General features: G+C 38.6%; 1 protein-coding gene across 4 annotated transcripts in view; it reads right to left on the bottom strand.

Moving 5' to 3' along the window:
- Nucleotides 1–10,299: 10,299 nt before the first annotated feature.
- Nucleotides 10,300–14,171, bottom strand: part of centrocortin (cerebellar degeneration-related protein 2-like) — a 227,341-nt gene continuing 223,469 nt past the window's right edge. For all 4 annotated transcript variants that reach the window (XM_033477012.2, XM_033476929.2, XM_033476764.2 and 1 more), the window contains exon 7: nt 10,300–12,058. In XM_033477012.2, coding sequence (XP_033332903.1) covers nt 10,811–12,058 — 1,248 coding nt within the window. In that variant the 3' untranslated portion in view covers nt 10,300–10,810. The remainder of the gene's footprint in view (nt 12,059–14,171) is intronic.

Below are 14,171 nucleotides of genomic sequence, written 5' to 3'. Positions count from 1 at the left end.
TTGCTTAACAGAACGCACGTGTTAGAATTGGTTCCAAAAATTTCGTTCTGAAGATTTTTCACTCAAAAATGATCAACGTTCTGATTGACCTTCTGAAGTTGATGATGACAAAATCAAAGCCATAATTGAATCGAATCGTCATATTACGAGAGATTGCAAAAAGGTTAAATGTATCACACACAACAATTGAATATCCCATAAGATGTTTTGGACTTGTTTGGATTTCGCATGAATTGAAAGAAATTCACTTAACATAACGAATCAGTATTTGCGATATGCATTTTGAACGTAATGCAATGGACCCTTTTTTGAAACGAATTATCATTGGTGATGAAAAATGGATCGTTTACAATAACATTAATCGAAAAAGGTCATGGTCCAAGCGCGATGAACCAGCACAAACCACATCGAAGGCTGGATTGCATCAGAAAAAGATCATGCTGTCAATTTGGTGGAACTATGAAGGTGTTTTGTCGTACTAGGGGGACCGGAAAGTAATGTCGTTTCTGCGCATGTCACTGCTTCTTACCGTTTATGAGTTCATTGCGTAGTTGAAAGTCGTGCCAGAGACATTTCAAAGTTAAGGTGACTTGTTTAGTTGTGAAAACTTAATCCTTAAATTTTCTTTTGCCATTTTGAGTGAAATGACTAGCCAAATACCAGAAGAGATTCATATCCGCCATTGCATGCTTTTGGAGCTTCACAAGGGTAGTAATGCAACAGTTGCTACCAAAAACATTTGCGATGTTTACCCAAGTGCCTTAGATGTTCGTAAATGCCAAAGGTGGTTTTCTAAGTTCAGATCCGGTAATTTCGATCTTTCCGACTCACATCGATCAGGAAGACCAACAACTTTAGACAATGACGTATTAAGGGCGGAAGTGGAAGCAAATCCGTGTCAGATAATCGAGAAACTGTCAAATACTCTTAACCAACCTTGGTAGACCATCCGTTTTTTAATTGCTTGATCACTGCAGATGAAAAATGGGTCCTGTATGATAATCCAAAACGCAAAAGGCAGTGGCTCTCTCTGAATGAACCGTCACGAAGGACTGCTAAGCCAGGTTTACATCCGAAAAAGGCGCTTTCGTGTGTTTGATGGGGTATTCGTGGAATCGTCCATTTTGAAATGCTTAAACCAGGAGAAACTGTTAATGCAGACCTTTATTGTGAACAATTAGATCGAGTAAATCAATCATTAATTGAAAAGTATCCAGCGATTATCAATAGAAAAGGCGTTATTTTGCAACACGATAATGCAAGACCGCACTGCGCAAGAAAAACGCTGGAAAAAATTAATGAATTGGGGTGGGAGGTACTGCCTCACCCACCATACTGGCCCGACATTGCGCCATCCGATTTCCATTTATTCCGTTCACTGCAACACTTTTTAACAAACAAAAACTTTCAAAATTTGGTTGATATGAAAACTGCCATCTCTAGATATTTTACTGAAAAACCAATTGATTTTTATCGATCCGACATTGAAAGTTTGCACACTAGGCGAGGGTGATTACGTCATTGACTAAAAAGAAAAACTTGTAAGAAATTTATTTATTCGAATTTACTGTAAAAAAACGACATTATTTGCCGGTCCCCCTAATATTTTGAGATGCTTTCAAGCAACTAAACGATCAACTCAGATATTTACTGCCAATAACGTACGAAATTGGAGGAAGCAATTGAAGTGAAAAGGCCAGAATTGGCAAATCGCAAAGGAATCGTGTTCCATCACGACAATGCGAGGCCTCATACATCTTTAGCAACACGTACAAAATTATTGAAGCTTGGTTGGGAAGTCATGTCGCATCCTTCATATAGCCCCGACCTTGCACCATCGGATTATCATTTATTTCGAAGTTTACAAAACTTTTTAAATGGTAAAAATTTCAATAATAACGATAGCCTCAAATCGCACTTGATTAAGTTTTTTACTGATAAGAACCAGAAGTTTTATGAGCGCGGAATCATGAAGTTACTGAAAAGATCGCGAAAGGTCATCGAACAGAATGGAAAATATTTGGCTGATTAAAGTCCATTTCTTGTATAGAAAAAATGGAGTTTTATTTCACATTGAAATACCGAAATTACTTTCCTGTCAACCCAATATATCGAGCCATTATGACCGTTCTTTTTACTCTGTCTTACAAGTCAGAAATGCAATAGACCTCGAGCGTTGTGTAATTGGTTAATTATCATACCGTGCGGTTAATCGGTGACACTGTAGTACAATTTTAGATGTTTTCACGCGATTGTGCCAATGGAAGTGCTGTCGAGAACCTAAGTGCGAAACTTTAATAGCCATACGTGTTGTGTAATCGATACAATAGGTCGTAAAAGCGACGAAGTCGTCGAGATCGCTCGCGCGAGGATTCGCAGGATTCGTGGTGCGTGCGACGAAGAGAGGCGATTCGCGTGATGAGGAGTGCGAACATACGCGAGAGAACTCATGTGAAGTGTATCGGTCGCCTTTTGTAGACTTTTCTGAAGAAGAAACGGCCCGATAGAAGCGTCAGAACAGTTTACATTTCCAGCAGTCCGAGAAAATATATTTACAGTGAACCACAAATTGTTCGTACACCTTTTAAAACGAAATAAGTGTTTTAACACTGAACTAAATGATATGATTTTTTTTTTTAGATGTTATAAATGATATGATTTATTTAGATGATAAAAAATAAAAATCTCTCGTTCTCAGCTTTTTTATCTCTGCCTATAACGAAAATTTAAAAAATGTCTTTCGTAGATCTCGGTAACTTATTTGCATACGGAAAATTATATCGAAATCGGTTGACGTTGTTATGAATTACAACAAATTAAAGATCGCAAAAATCGCAGTTTTATCACGATTTTGACCAAAAACTGTAAGAAATCTGCAGTTTTTAAAATCCTTCAACGCCTGTAGCTCGACTCTGGATTAACCGATTTCGATCAAATTTTCAGCACGCATATAAGTTACCAAGATCTACAAAAGGCATTTTTTAAATTTTCGTTACAGACTCAAATAAAAAGATTAAAAAAACGTGGGTTTTTAATTTTTTCTTTTCATTCCAAGTAATAGCAAAATTTAAAAAAGCTTTTCAATCATCATCTAGTAGACTAGTCCCCCTATCATCTAAAAAAATTTAAGTCATTTAGTTCAGTTTTGAAACAGTTATTGCGTTTCAAAAGGTGTAGGAACACTTTTGGAGGCCACTGTACATCGGCAACGTGTGCATTTTGTCGCCATTACGATTAGGGAAATATGACAATTTCTGGGATTATCAGGATATTTTAGAAAATTTATCCAGGGGTACGCGACTCTGGTTACCCTTTTGGCGATGCTATTGAAAAAAAATCACCATGGATTTGGAGGGACGCGCAAGAGAAGGCGCTTGTGAAGATAAAAGAGGCTCTTACAAATCAACCGATTTTTAAAATGTCCAATAGCACATTTTGAACCGAGGTACACACCGATGCAATAGTAGGCTATTTTAGCAAGCAAACAACCTACGAGCGAGTACCATTCCTATGAATTAGTGGCAATGGCCATTGTACTGTCTTTACGATATTTCCGCGTATACCTGCTCGGAATAAATTTTACGGTCGTTACCGATTGTAACGTGCTTCGTACGACCTTTACGAAAAAAAAATCTAGTACCTTGCATCGGGAGGTGATGCTTAGAGATTCAGGACTATACAAACTATTCAGGACTATACATGTAGATTTGATATTGAATATCTGCGGGGATCAAATATGCAACACATCGACGCCCTTAGCAGAAATCCAATGCCGAATGTGGAAGTTTATCCTGTAGACATAACCGAGGCGGATTGGGTATTAAAAAAGCGCAATTACAGGATGATGGGTTGTAAAAAGTTTATAGACGGTTGGAAAACAGACGGATTGCTTGGGTCGTGCCTAATGCAGCCCGTTTTCAAAGGGCCTGTGGCGGCTACCTCCAGACCCGCCACCAAATGGCTCCTCTTCCCGCAAGTAACCGATCCGCCTCAATTTGTATATATACAGACTTCGTCTTTCCTACCAACATCCCAATGTCTAAGGCAAGGGCCCGCTAGGATAGCCTTACTGATGAGTCCTCTAGCGGGCCCCGGACGAAACGTCTTCCCCTCTTCTTTTCTTCCAAACATCGCCGCATCACCACCGCCAAATTGGTGACCCCGACGACGAACACAACAACGCAACCTTCTGATCGACCTACAGCATTACCTGGAGACGACACGACAACCGAGAGAGACACACGACAGGCACAGGACCAACGCCAGGAGGATTTAAATAAGTCGAGACTACGTAATCCCTCTCCTATCTGCGGAGACGCTTGGCACCCTGGATTTTCACGAGATCCTGGACCTACGACGATGTCAACAGATCGGTGGACATCACGAGGACAACGCGTCACTTTACAGAAAGGCCATGCTAGGACCGCAGCATCTACGGCTCGATTCTGGTAAAAGGCGACTCACTGCCTCGCCACGACGACTGCACGAGCAACGAGTTCACAACCGGCGGAGCAACGCGCTCACGACAAGGATGAAAGCCTCATGAAAGTCTCAGCATCAAAACGCGTGTCAGGTCGAGTAGAGCAATGTAGGCTCCTCCTTACGACCGCGTCGATGCCTATAAGGTACAGCAAAAATGAACGAGTCGCAACAGATAAAAGTTCAGGCAGCTTCAGTAGAAATGCAGCACATCGTCATCGAGTGGGCCAACGAAGGCGATCGTCCTCCTGGAATCTAACATCAAGCATGGAAAGGACCATCTAGATATCGTTATCCACTGGCAGGGGGGTATGTGGCGGCTACCTCCAGACCCGCCACCAAATGGCTCCTCTTCCCGCAAGTAACCGATCCGCCTCAATTTGTATATATACAGACTTCGTCTTTCCTACCAACATCCCAATGTCTAAGGCAAGGGCCCGCTAGGATAGCCTTACTGATGAGTCCTCTAGCGGGCCCCGGACGAAACGTCTTCCCCTCTTCTTTTCTTCCAAACATCGCCGCATCACCACCGCCAAATTGGTGACCCTGACGACGAACACAACAACGCAACCTTCTGATCGACCTACAGCATTACCTGGAGACGACACGACAACCGAGAGAGACACACGACAGGCACAGGACCAACGCCAGGAGGATTTAAATAAGTCGAGACTACGTAATCCCTCTCCTATCTGCGGAGACGCTTGGCACCCTGGATTTTCACGAGATCCTGGACCTACGACGATGTCAACAGATCGGTGGACATCACGAGGACAACGCGTCACTTTACAGAAAGGCCATGCTAGGACCGCAGCATCTACGGCTCGATTCTGGTAAAAGGCGACTCACTGCCTCGCCACGACGACTGCACGAGCAACGAGTTCACAACCGGCGGAGCAACGCGCTCGCGACAAGGATGAAAGCCTCATGAAAGCCTCAACATCAAAACGCATGTCAGTTGTATATATACAGACTGTCTCAATTTGTATATATACAGACTTCGTCTTTCCTACCAACATCCCAATGTCTAAGGCAAGGGCCCGCTAGGATAGCCTTACTGATGAGTCCTCTAGCGGGCCCCGGACGAAACGTCTTCCCCTCTCCTTTTCTTCCAAACATCGCCGCATCACCACCGCCAAAGGCCTAAAAGGGCCCTTTTGGGCCGTTTTGAAAAAAATGTGGCTTATTTTGGACATCAAGCTGTAGTAAAAACAAAAACTCATCTGCGCAAAATTTCAACCCTGTACCTTGTCCGTGAGAGTAGTTACAGTGTAAATTAGATTGCGCGCTCTCTTTTCCACCCATTTCTCCCCTTCGGGAGCTTTTTAAAATTTTAAAGAAAATGTGGCTTATCTTGAACATCAAGCCGTACGTCATAGAATTTTTTCAGATTTTTCGGTTGCAAACAGTGGTTATCAAAAATGAAAAATCAAAAGAAATCGGAAAATTAAAGATTTCTCGAAAACAAAGAATTGCGCTTTTTTGTGAAGATTTAGTGACTGTCTCCACAACAGACTAGATCAATGAATCATCATCTGGGATTTGACGAAGGTCGACAACACTACTAGTACATAATTGACGCTCAGCTTGGAAACAAAAATGGATAATTTGGGAAGAGAAGGTACGATTATTCCAGCTTTGCGGCTCGTTTTTATAGTTATTGACAATCGGTTACTATAAAAACGAGTCACAACGCTCGAATAATCGCATCTCCTCTTCCCAAATTGTCCATTTTTGTGTAAAAGCTAGAGGATCTCTACTGTATTTACAATCTGCAGCCGTTGATTTATTGGAAAAGAGGAGTATCGTCGGTTCAGGAGCTTTTTATTTGTTATGACACAGCTTGTCTGAAGCCGAGATAGATAGTATCACAATGGAACTAAGTGCTCAGTCCTATTCTTGATTCTTTGTTACAGAAAACATCATAAAAAATAAAGAGTGCTCGAAGACGAGCACAATTGCGGGATAGTCGGAGTTGAAAAAAACATAGAAAAAGACATTCCCACAGTCGCAGACCATGCCCCGTGAAACAATGTCAGCGTTTTCTGTTAAAATGTATACGGTTCAAGAAGAATTTAACATCACGTTTGGCAATAGAAGATTTTAATGATTTTATCGGCCCTTTTCAGGACCCCTCCATTTTAACGCAAAATTAAACAATTTGACCCCACCCCCCACCCCCACCAATATTATAGGATTCCTCTACAATTTTGGATTATCAGTGTTTCGGATTATCAGTGATTAATTAATTGGTCAGTGTTTGGTGACAGTGCAATGAAAGTGAACTTTGTGTTAGCCATACCTGAGGTCCTCCTACAATATCCCTTGAACGCGCGGTCGTCGGCCTGGGATTAGCTGTACATTGTACATTGTGGGTCCGACATGACCCACAATTTCGAACAGCAAATGCATCCTCAACTAAATGGATGAGTTTACTGTTAATGATATTCTTTACAATCTTTAAACAAACATATCCTGCATGTTCTTTAACGCGATTATTTATGATTAAATTAGTTTTGCGAATCGACACGTAATGTGTCATGCACTTAAGAAAATTTAAATGGCTGTCACGGTTGAACTACTTATTATTTCGGGTCCGAAGAATTAGTAAATATTCTTCATACATTCTGAAATAAGGATGAACAGCGTTTCTCTTAAAATTATCACTGTTACGTGGTAAAAAAAAAACGGAAAGTTCACGCTTTGTGACTTATTCATTGATTTGAACGCGACACGTCGGACGGAGCACGTTGCGCTCGAATGATCGACCACGTTGTAGTTCGCGCCCTCGCCTTTCATTGGTCAGTGTTTTTCGTTAATAACTCGTAAACAAAGTCGCAGATTGCATTTTCGCTAAGGGAAAAGTTACTTCAAATGATCTCAGCTATCCTCCTATTTCTGTATTGCGAGACATTTTTGGGACATCCTGTACATTCCCCAAACGCAGCGCCGATACCGTCGTAAACTATCCAGGACCTTTTAGAACCTCGTCAAGGAGAGAGAACGCGTTAACGAGGGAACTTCCGGAACCTCTGTTTTATATCGAGCCGTTATAAACGTCCTTTTTACTTTGTCTTACAGAACAGCCAATTTCGAAGTCGCATGTTTAGGCAGGTAAATAGAGGTTATTATCGACTCTTTTTCCAAGACTTTGGAGTATGACAAGAAGACAAAACTATCTAATTTTACTTTTTCGAAAATTGGTATTCGTATTCATGATCGGTGGTGTAGGAGACTGGTATACCGTACGAGAAGCATAATCGCTTGGGATTTGGGTGGTGTTTAGGTTTTCATCGAGGGATATCATCGTACGATTCATTTTTCGTCCACAATACATTCGTTGACATGTGGTTAGTTATTATTAGCATTATTTATGAAGATGTTATTTATTAAGGCGTTTTTTATTAAGTCGTTTTTTATGAAGGCCTTTTTTATTAAGACGGTATTTATTAAGGTGCTATTTATTAAAACGTTATTTATTAAAACATTACTTATTAAAGTTATTATATACAGGAGCCATAACGTATTCTGTCTTCGTTCTGACTCCCTTTCGGGTCTCTAGTCACAGCAACCTCCACGTGGTGAGACTCGGGCAATCAATATAATTGTCGATTTCTAATCAGTTATAAATTGAAAGAAACCTCGATCAGTCTATAACAGATTCGGAATCGATAATTACATCGAGCTAATGGCTGTGAAGCAGGTCTGGAGAAGAATAGATTTTTTAAATAGTAAATAGACTATAAATATTTGTATCTTCTCATATAATACAGTATTTGGCAAATAAACTTTTTTTAAATGATAGTTGTACATATGGAAATAGAATTTCAAATATATTTAACTACATAATATGCACATGCAATCAATATTTCAAAAAAACTTTACTTGCCAAATTCTATATTATATGAGAATATCAAGATCGAAATTATTATCATTAATTATTATTAATTATCATTAATTATCATTATACGAGAATATCAGATCAAAAATATTTATAGTCTATTTGTCTATTTACTATTCCAAAAATCTATTTTCCCCAGCCCTGCTGTGAAGCAAACGGTTTAAATACGAATAACGATGTAAAATTGTATCCCTCTACTTCGCAAATGAGGTTTTGATATTTTCTTTTTTTTTTATATCCAGTGTTTAAAGTCGCATCAACCATTGAGTGGGTTATTAGCGATTCAAAGTCAGGTTTACAGTTGATTGTATAATTTGATTTGCTTCAAGTAATGTAGCAAGTTGTGGATTATCCTACTGTTCTTCAGTATGTCTTCTAAAGGAGCTCTTATGTTGTGTAGCCTTCTTTCCTTGATGTGTTTTCTGCAGTGTAAGGTGATGTGTTCCACTGTTAGGGGGAATTGTAAAATAATATTTTGTTATAATTATAGATATGATAGTTGTTGTGCAATCTCTTCTGAATATTCAGCTACAAACTTAGCCTCAATGGTTCAATGAGTTGGCAAGTCTTGAATTTTATCATATAGTATCTATTGGGTTGTTACAAATGTAACTTCGGTTTTCCAAATAGATAGCTTACAAAAAACTTACATTATTTTTGCAATAACTCAATATCATAGACTTGGAATCTGCGTTGTAAATACGTTGTAATTAACGTTGTAAATACCCATCTGCATGAAAAAATGTATAAAACTATTGCTACATGTGTACCACGACTAATTATTTACTTAGTAGAAATAATTGTTCAACTGTCCATACAAATAATTACACTTTATATTATATTTCTATAGTACAAGTTTCATTTAATACTGCTCCAAATAATATATATATATTCAGCACTTATAGTAGAAATGAAATATACAGGATATGCGCTTCTCGTGCTAACACGTGTCTATTTTTCGTGAACTATCGGTAACGCTGTGAGTGAAATGGTAACACGAAATATGACTGAGACAGAAAAAGCTATAATATGCAATGTCCGTACTGATTCTAAGTCTACGGTAATTAAAAGCTTTCTACACTTGTAAACAAAAATTAGCGGAAGAAATTCTTGGAAAATATTGAAAAAACGAAATGATAAGAGAGACCTCACCTGTGAATTGTGTATGATTCTATTCGAACACCAATGTTGTTACCTTTGCTTCAATGCAATAGCAACAAAGATGTATGTATATCATTTAAAAAATTATCATATTAAGTGGTACAGTTCAATTTGACTATCCTAAGGTTAATTACTGTACAAATGTATAATACCATCTCGTGTTTTAATTATCACGCGTAATTTCTGTGTAGCATCGAAAACAAAAAAATGAAAGATCTATTACAGCGCGCAGGTACGCGGCAAAACGCGATGATTAATAAGTTGGAAAGTCAATTTCAGGGGAACAGATTAAACTTAGAAAAAATCTAAAATTAAAATTTTATAAGGTGACTTTCGACCTCCTTGGTAAAAATAGTGTTCAGTTAAAATGTTAGTCATTAAATGATGTTAGTAGCATATTTAGAGTTCTGATGCAATTGAATTAATGGACTAAAAGGACGCATTTTGCGGGATATTATTGTCGTAGACACGAGAGAACCTAGATATTACGATAGAATCTGCTAAAGATTTTATTTGCTCGGTATAATACGATGAGAATATTGTAGTTCGTAGCTACAAGATATAAAAGCTAATATAAAGATTTTATTTGCTCGGTATAATATGATCACAATATTGTAGTTCGTAGCTACAAGATATAAAAGCTAATACACCGTACATGCTATTACTGAAATGCACCGATTTCTCTCAGAAATAGATTTTATGTTAAGGATATGCGAGCAAGTAGCAGACAGTTAGTTGACAATTATAATTCGACGAGGTGAATGGCACATAAATAATTTTATTCCGTCATCATCAACTACAGTTTTCGAAGAGGGGGGGAACAGATTTGCGAGATACGATTCCATGTGACTTGTTCATTGAGGTGGATCATTTGACGATACATAATTAAACCGTATTGCTTACGTACCTTTGTTACCCTCACACATCCACTTTGAAAAAGAAGATACATATACATTTTACAATATAAAATATAATAAAAAAAATTACTGTAAAATAGTTTAGTACCCGTTATACATATATACGCTGCACACGACGATCATATTTTCACTAAAATATTTACAAAGTACACGTTTTAATTAACATTGATTACCAATACTGAACCTTACGATCTGAAATAATTTAATTCCTTGCTCTAAGTAATCGCTCGACGATAAACTTAACAAATTTTGAACTAAATCTCACTTGACTATGTATTACGTACGAAAGTCTCTCTCTTTTCTGTTTCTCGTCTCTCTTCAACTCGGTCGATCGTATCAGTATCAAACGAGTTTAACTTCTACGATTGCTTCGTAGGGGTTTCGATTTGTTTGGCAACCGGAGAACCTCCGCGTAGGACATCTCTAAGCGTTTCAGACGGGCAACTTCTTCCGATGCGGAGCTCGGCTTGTAGTCCCTGTACTCGAAAGCGTTATTGTGCTGTTCGTTATTGTTGCGTGCGTAGACCTTTGCTCGTCTGCTGGGACACGGCGACTCCTTCGTTTTGTTCGCGTAACTGAAATCGCTGCAGACGGTGCCGTTCTGCTCCAATGCGTTGAACGGCCTGAACTTCTTCTTTCCGTTGGTGTTTGACTTTGAGGCAACAAACGTTGGATTCGTGGTCGGGATCACGTCGAGCGTGCTCGGCGAATTGCTGTGCAACAGTCTCCTGTTCGAATGTTTCCTCGTTGACTTCTTCGAAATGTGGCCACTGCTGTTCAGATGATCTAAATGGTATCTGTGCTTCTTGCCCTCGGTTTTTTCGTGTTTAACGTGCTCGGGGCGAGCGGACTCGTTCTCCTGACGTTCGTTCGTCGCGTTCATGGAAATCGGTGTCTTTATCCTGTACGGCGGTTCGGACACGACCGAGGCGACAACGGACGAGACGACGCTCTGATTATCGTCCGTGGTCTCGCTGGGCAGGTCCTCCTGCGCCAACGTCGAAGACTGTGGCTGCGAAACGGACGTATTCGTCGAATCGTCCAGAAGTGGCAGCTTCTCGCCCTCCTCTTTCGCTTCCGCCGCTCGTTTCAGAACACTGAAGATTTGGCTGAACGTCTGCCTGTATTCTGGCGTTTTTCGGAACCTGCTCTCGAACGGGCTGTTATCGTCATAGATACTGAACTTGCAGTCCTCTCCGTCGGCGATTGAACACAGAAACGAGCCGGGTCTCCCTTCGGTTTGCGTCATCTTGTTGCTCGTTTCGTCCTGGAATCCCGAAGATGAGGTTTCTGCTTCGGAGAAGTCTGTGGGGGTAGCAGAGAACGGTTTCTTGCCGCAAATCTCTGATTTGGCACGCGATGCATTCACGCCTACGGATTTTCCAGATTCCTGGTGCAACTCTCCTTCCAAGGACGAGTTTTGGAAATGATTAAACTCGCCCGACATCTCGAGCTCCTCTTGCAAGGACATCGGCGGCACGCTGTCCTTCCGTCGCGGCGTTGGTCGTCTTTGAACCTCCAATAGAGCCTGATATTTTTCGACGAGAACTCTGTACGGATTCTTCAGATCAATGGAATTGCTGTCGTCATGGTTCAAGTCCTGCAATTAACACGGTTTTGTATTTTGCATGTTTTCTTGTAGAACAAAATGCTTTACGATAGGACACTATTTATACAGCGTTGCCCATGTTCAGGGCGTATAAAAATTATACGTCACGACCACCGTAGCGTGATTCTACAGCTCTGGATCAACGAAGATCTGCTGAAAAATCGACTGCAAAATTTTCCTTGAGGTTGAAAATCAAGGTCAAAGTTTTAAATTTCTTTATTCCAAAGTATACTTTGGAATAGAACAAATTTGATCTTCTGACCTTGAAAATTCACGGTTAAGTGTAATTTTGCGGTCATTTGTTTTAGCAGATTTCTACCAATCCAGAGGTATAGGATCACGCTATTATGGTGATATTATAATTTTTATACAGCCTGTACACCTCTGTAACTTCGAAGGTATGCATTGTACTAATAGGTTTTGTATATAATAGTTTCGTGGTTTGAAGGGGTACATTATGTAATGTATTTTTTTTTTGTTATAAGTTGAAGCGTTTCGGAGATTTGAAGGTTAACATTGCTTTTTTAAATGTTATTCTATAATTTTTATATCAACATATGGACGAATGCCGAATTCTGAGTAAAAAAGATATTGTCCTTCAGTAGCCCTAAACGTCATAAAAAAAACGAAATTACTTTTCGAACAACCCAATGTGTACATATTTCTTTAAGATAATTGTTAAGAGAGTGTCGATGATTTTTTGTTACATCGTGATACGCAAGCCGTTTATTTGTTTCGTTTTTTTTTAAATATTAATTTGTACATTCTAGTGTATTGTATAGGTTGTTTTGTTGTTAAAAAATTGTCAATAGGAAAAAAATTCTTTGACAAAACTCACTTTTAGTTTTCACCAAAAACATGTTTGTATCTGGAATACTGACGAAACAACTTTCATTTTCATAGACTTAAAAATTGGAATGTACAATTATGTACTTGTTATTGTTATTTATCTACGCATTTCAAATATAACTTCAATATTATTTAGCAACGAAGTATATTTTGCTCTATAATCCTATAGAAAAGGATTAGACTTATCCAAATTTAAGATTTCTGAATTGAATTTGTAAACTGAATGAATAGTGTCTCTTACACTCCGAGTCAAAATGATAGCATACTTTAAAATTACGGTAATTTTTATTTATTTAACATTATAACAACCAAGGTTTTTTTCTATAAAAACTTGCTAAATACCACTATAAACATACACAAATGAAATAGAATTGAATTTCACTAGCCTAAACAATTGTATTTGAAAAGAGAAAAATTTTATAGAAATTCACAGTAGGACAAAATGATATCACATTTAACTAAAAATCATGTATGAATGATATTTTAATGTTTAATATTTTGTTGCTCCTCCTTTACATTTATTAACAGTCATGAATATCTTTGGCAACGATTTATAGAGTCTTTTTAATCGTTTTCTGATACAGGATGTCCATAAAAATATGTACAAACGGACACCGGATGATTTCTCATGAAAAACATGATAAAAATATAGAATAACTTTTTTTTGTTTGGAACTTAGTTTTCGAGACTAATCGAGTTTGAAAATTTGCTTTGTCCTTGCGGCTATAGACGATATACAGTAAATTCTCTCAAATTATCCCTGAGTCTGTAAACAAAAATAGACAATTTGAGAAGAGGAGATACGATTATTCGGGCCTGGTGGTTCGTTTTTATTGTAATCGTTGACAAAAAAAACAAGCCACGAGGCCAGAATAATCGTAACTTCTCTTCCCAAATTGTCCATTTTTTTGTAGAAGCTGAGGGACAATTGAGGAAAATTTACTATACGTCGCTCGACGAACCGTGTCTTACACTAAATTTTCAAACTCGATAGCCTTAAAAACTAGGTCCTAAACAAAAAAGGTTATTCTATATTTTTCAAGTTTTTTTAAAATGAGAAATCACCCGGTGTCCGTTTGTAGATACTTTTATGGATACCCTGTATTTTTCGGTAGAATAATGCAGCAGCACACACTGCGAAAGTAGTAAAAGAGTTCTTTTCTCTGAAAAAAAGAGCGACCCGTGAAGTCATATTGTTGAAAATGGATGTGGAAATCTTAACCGAGCTATCTACGCAAATGGCAGACAATTTTAA

The sequence above is a fragment of the Megalopta genalis genome, chromosome 1 (assembly GCF_051020955.1).
Source record: "Megalopta genalis isolate 19385.01 chromosome 1, iyMegGena1_principal, whole genome shotgun sequence".
Lineage (NCBI taxonomy): Eukaryota > Metazoa > Arthropoda > Insecta > Hymenoptera > Halictidae > Megalopta > Megalopta genalis.
The sequence above is the reverse complement of the archived record's forward strand: the minus strand, read 5'-3'. Positions and strand labels throughout refer to the sequence as shown.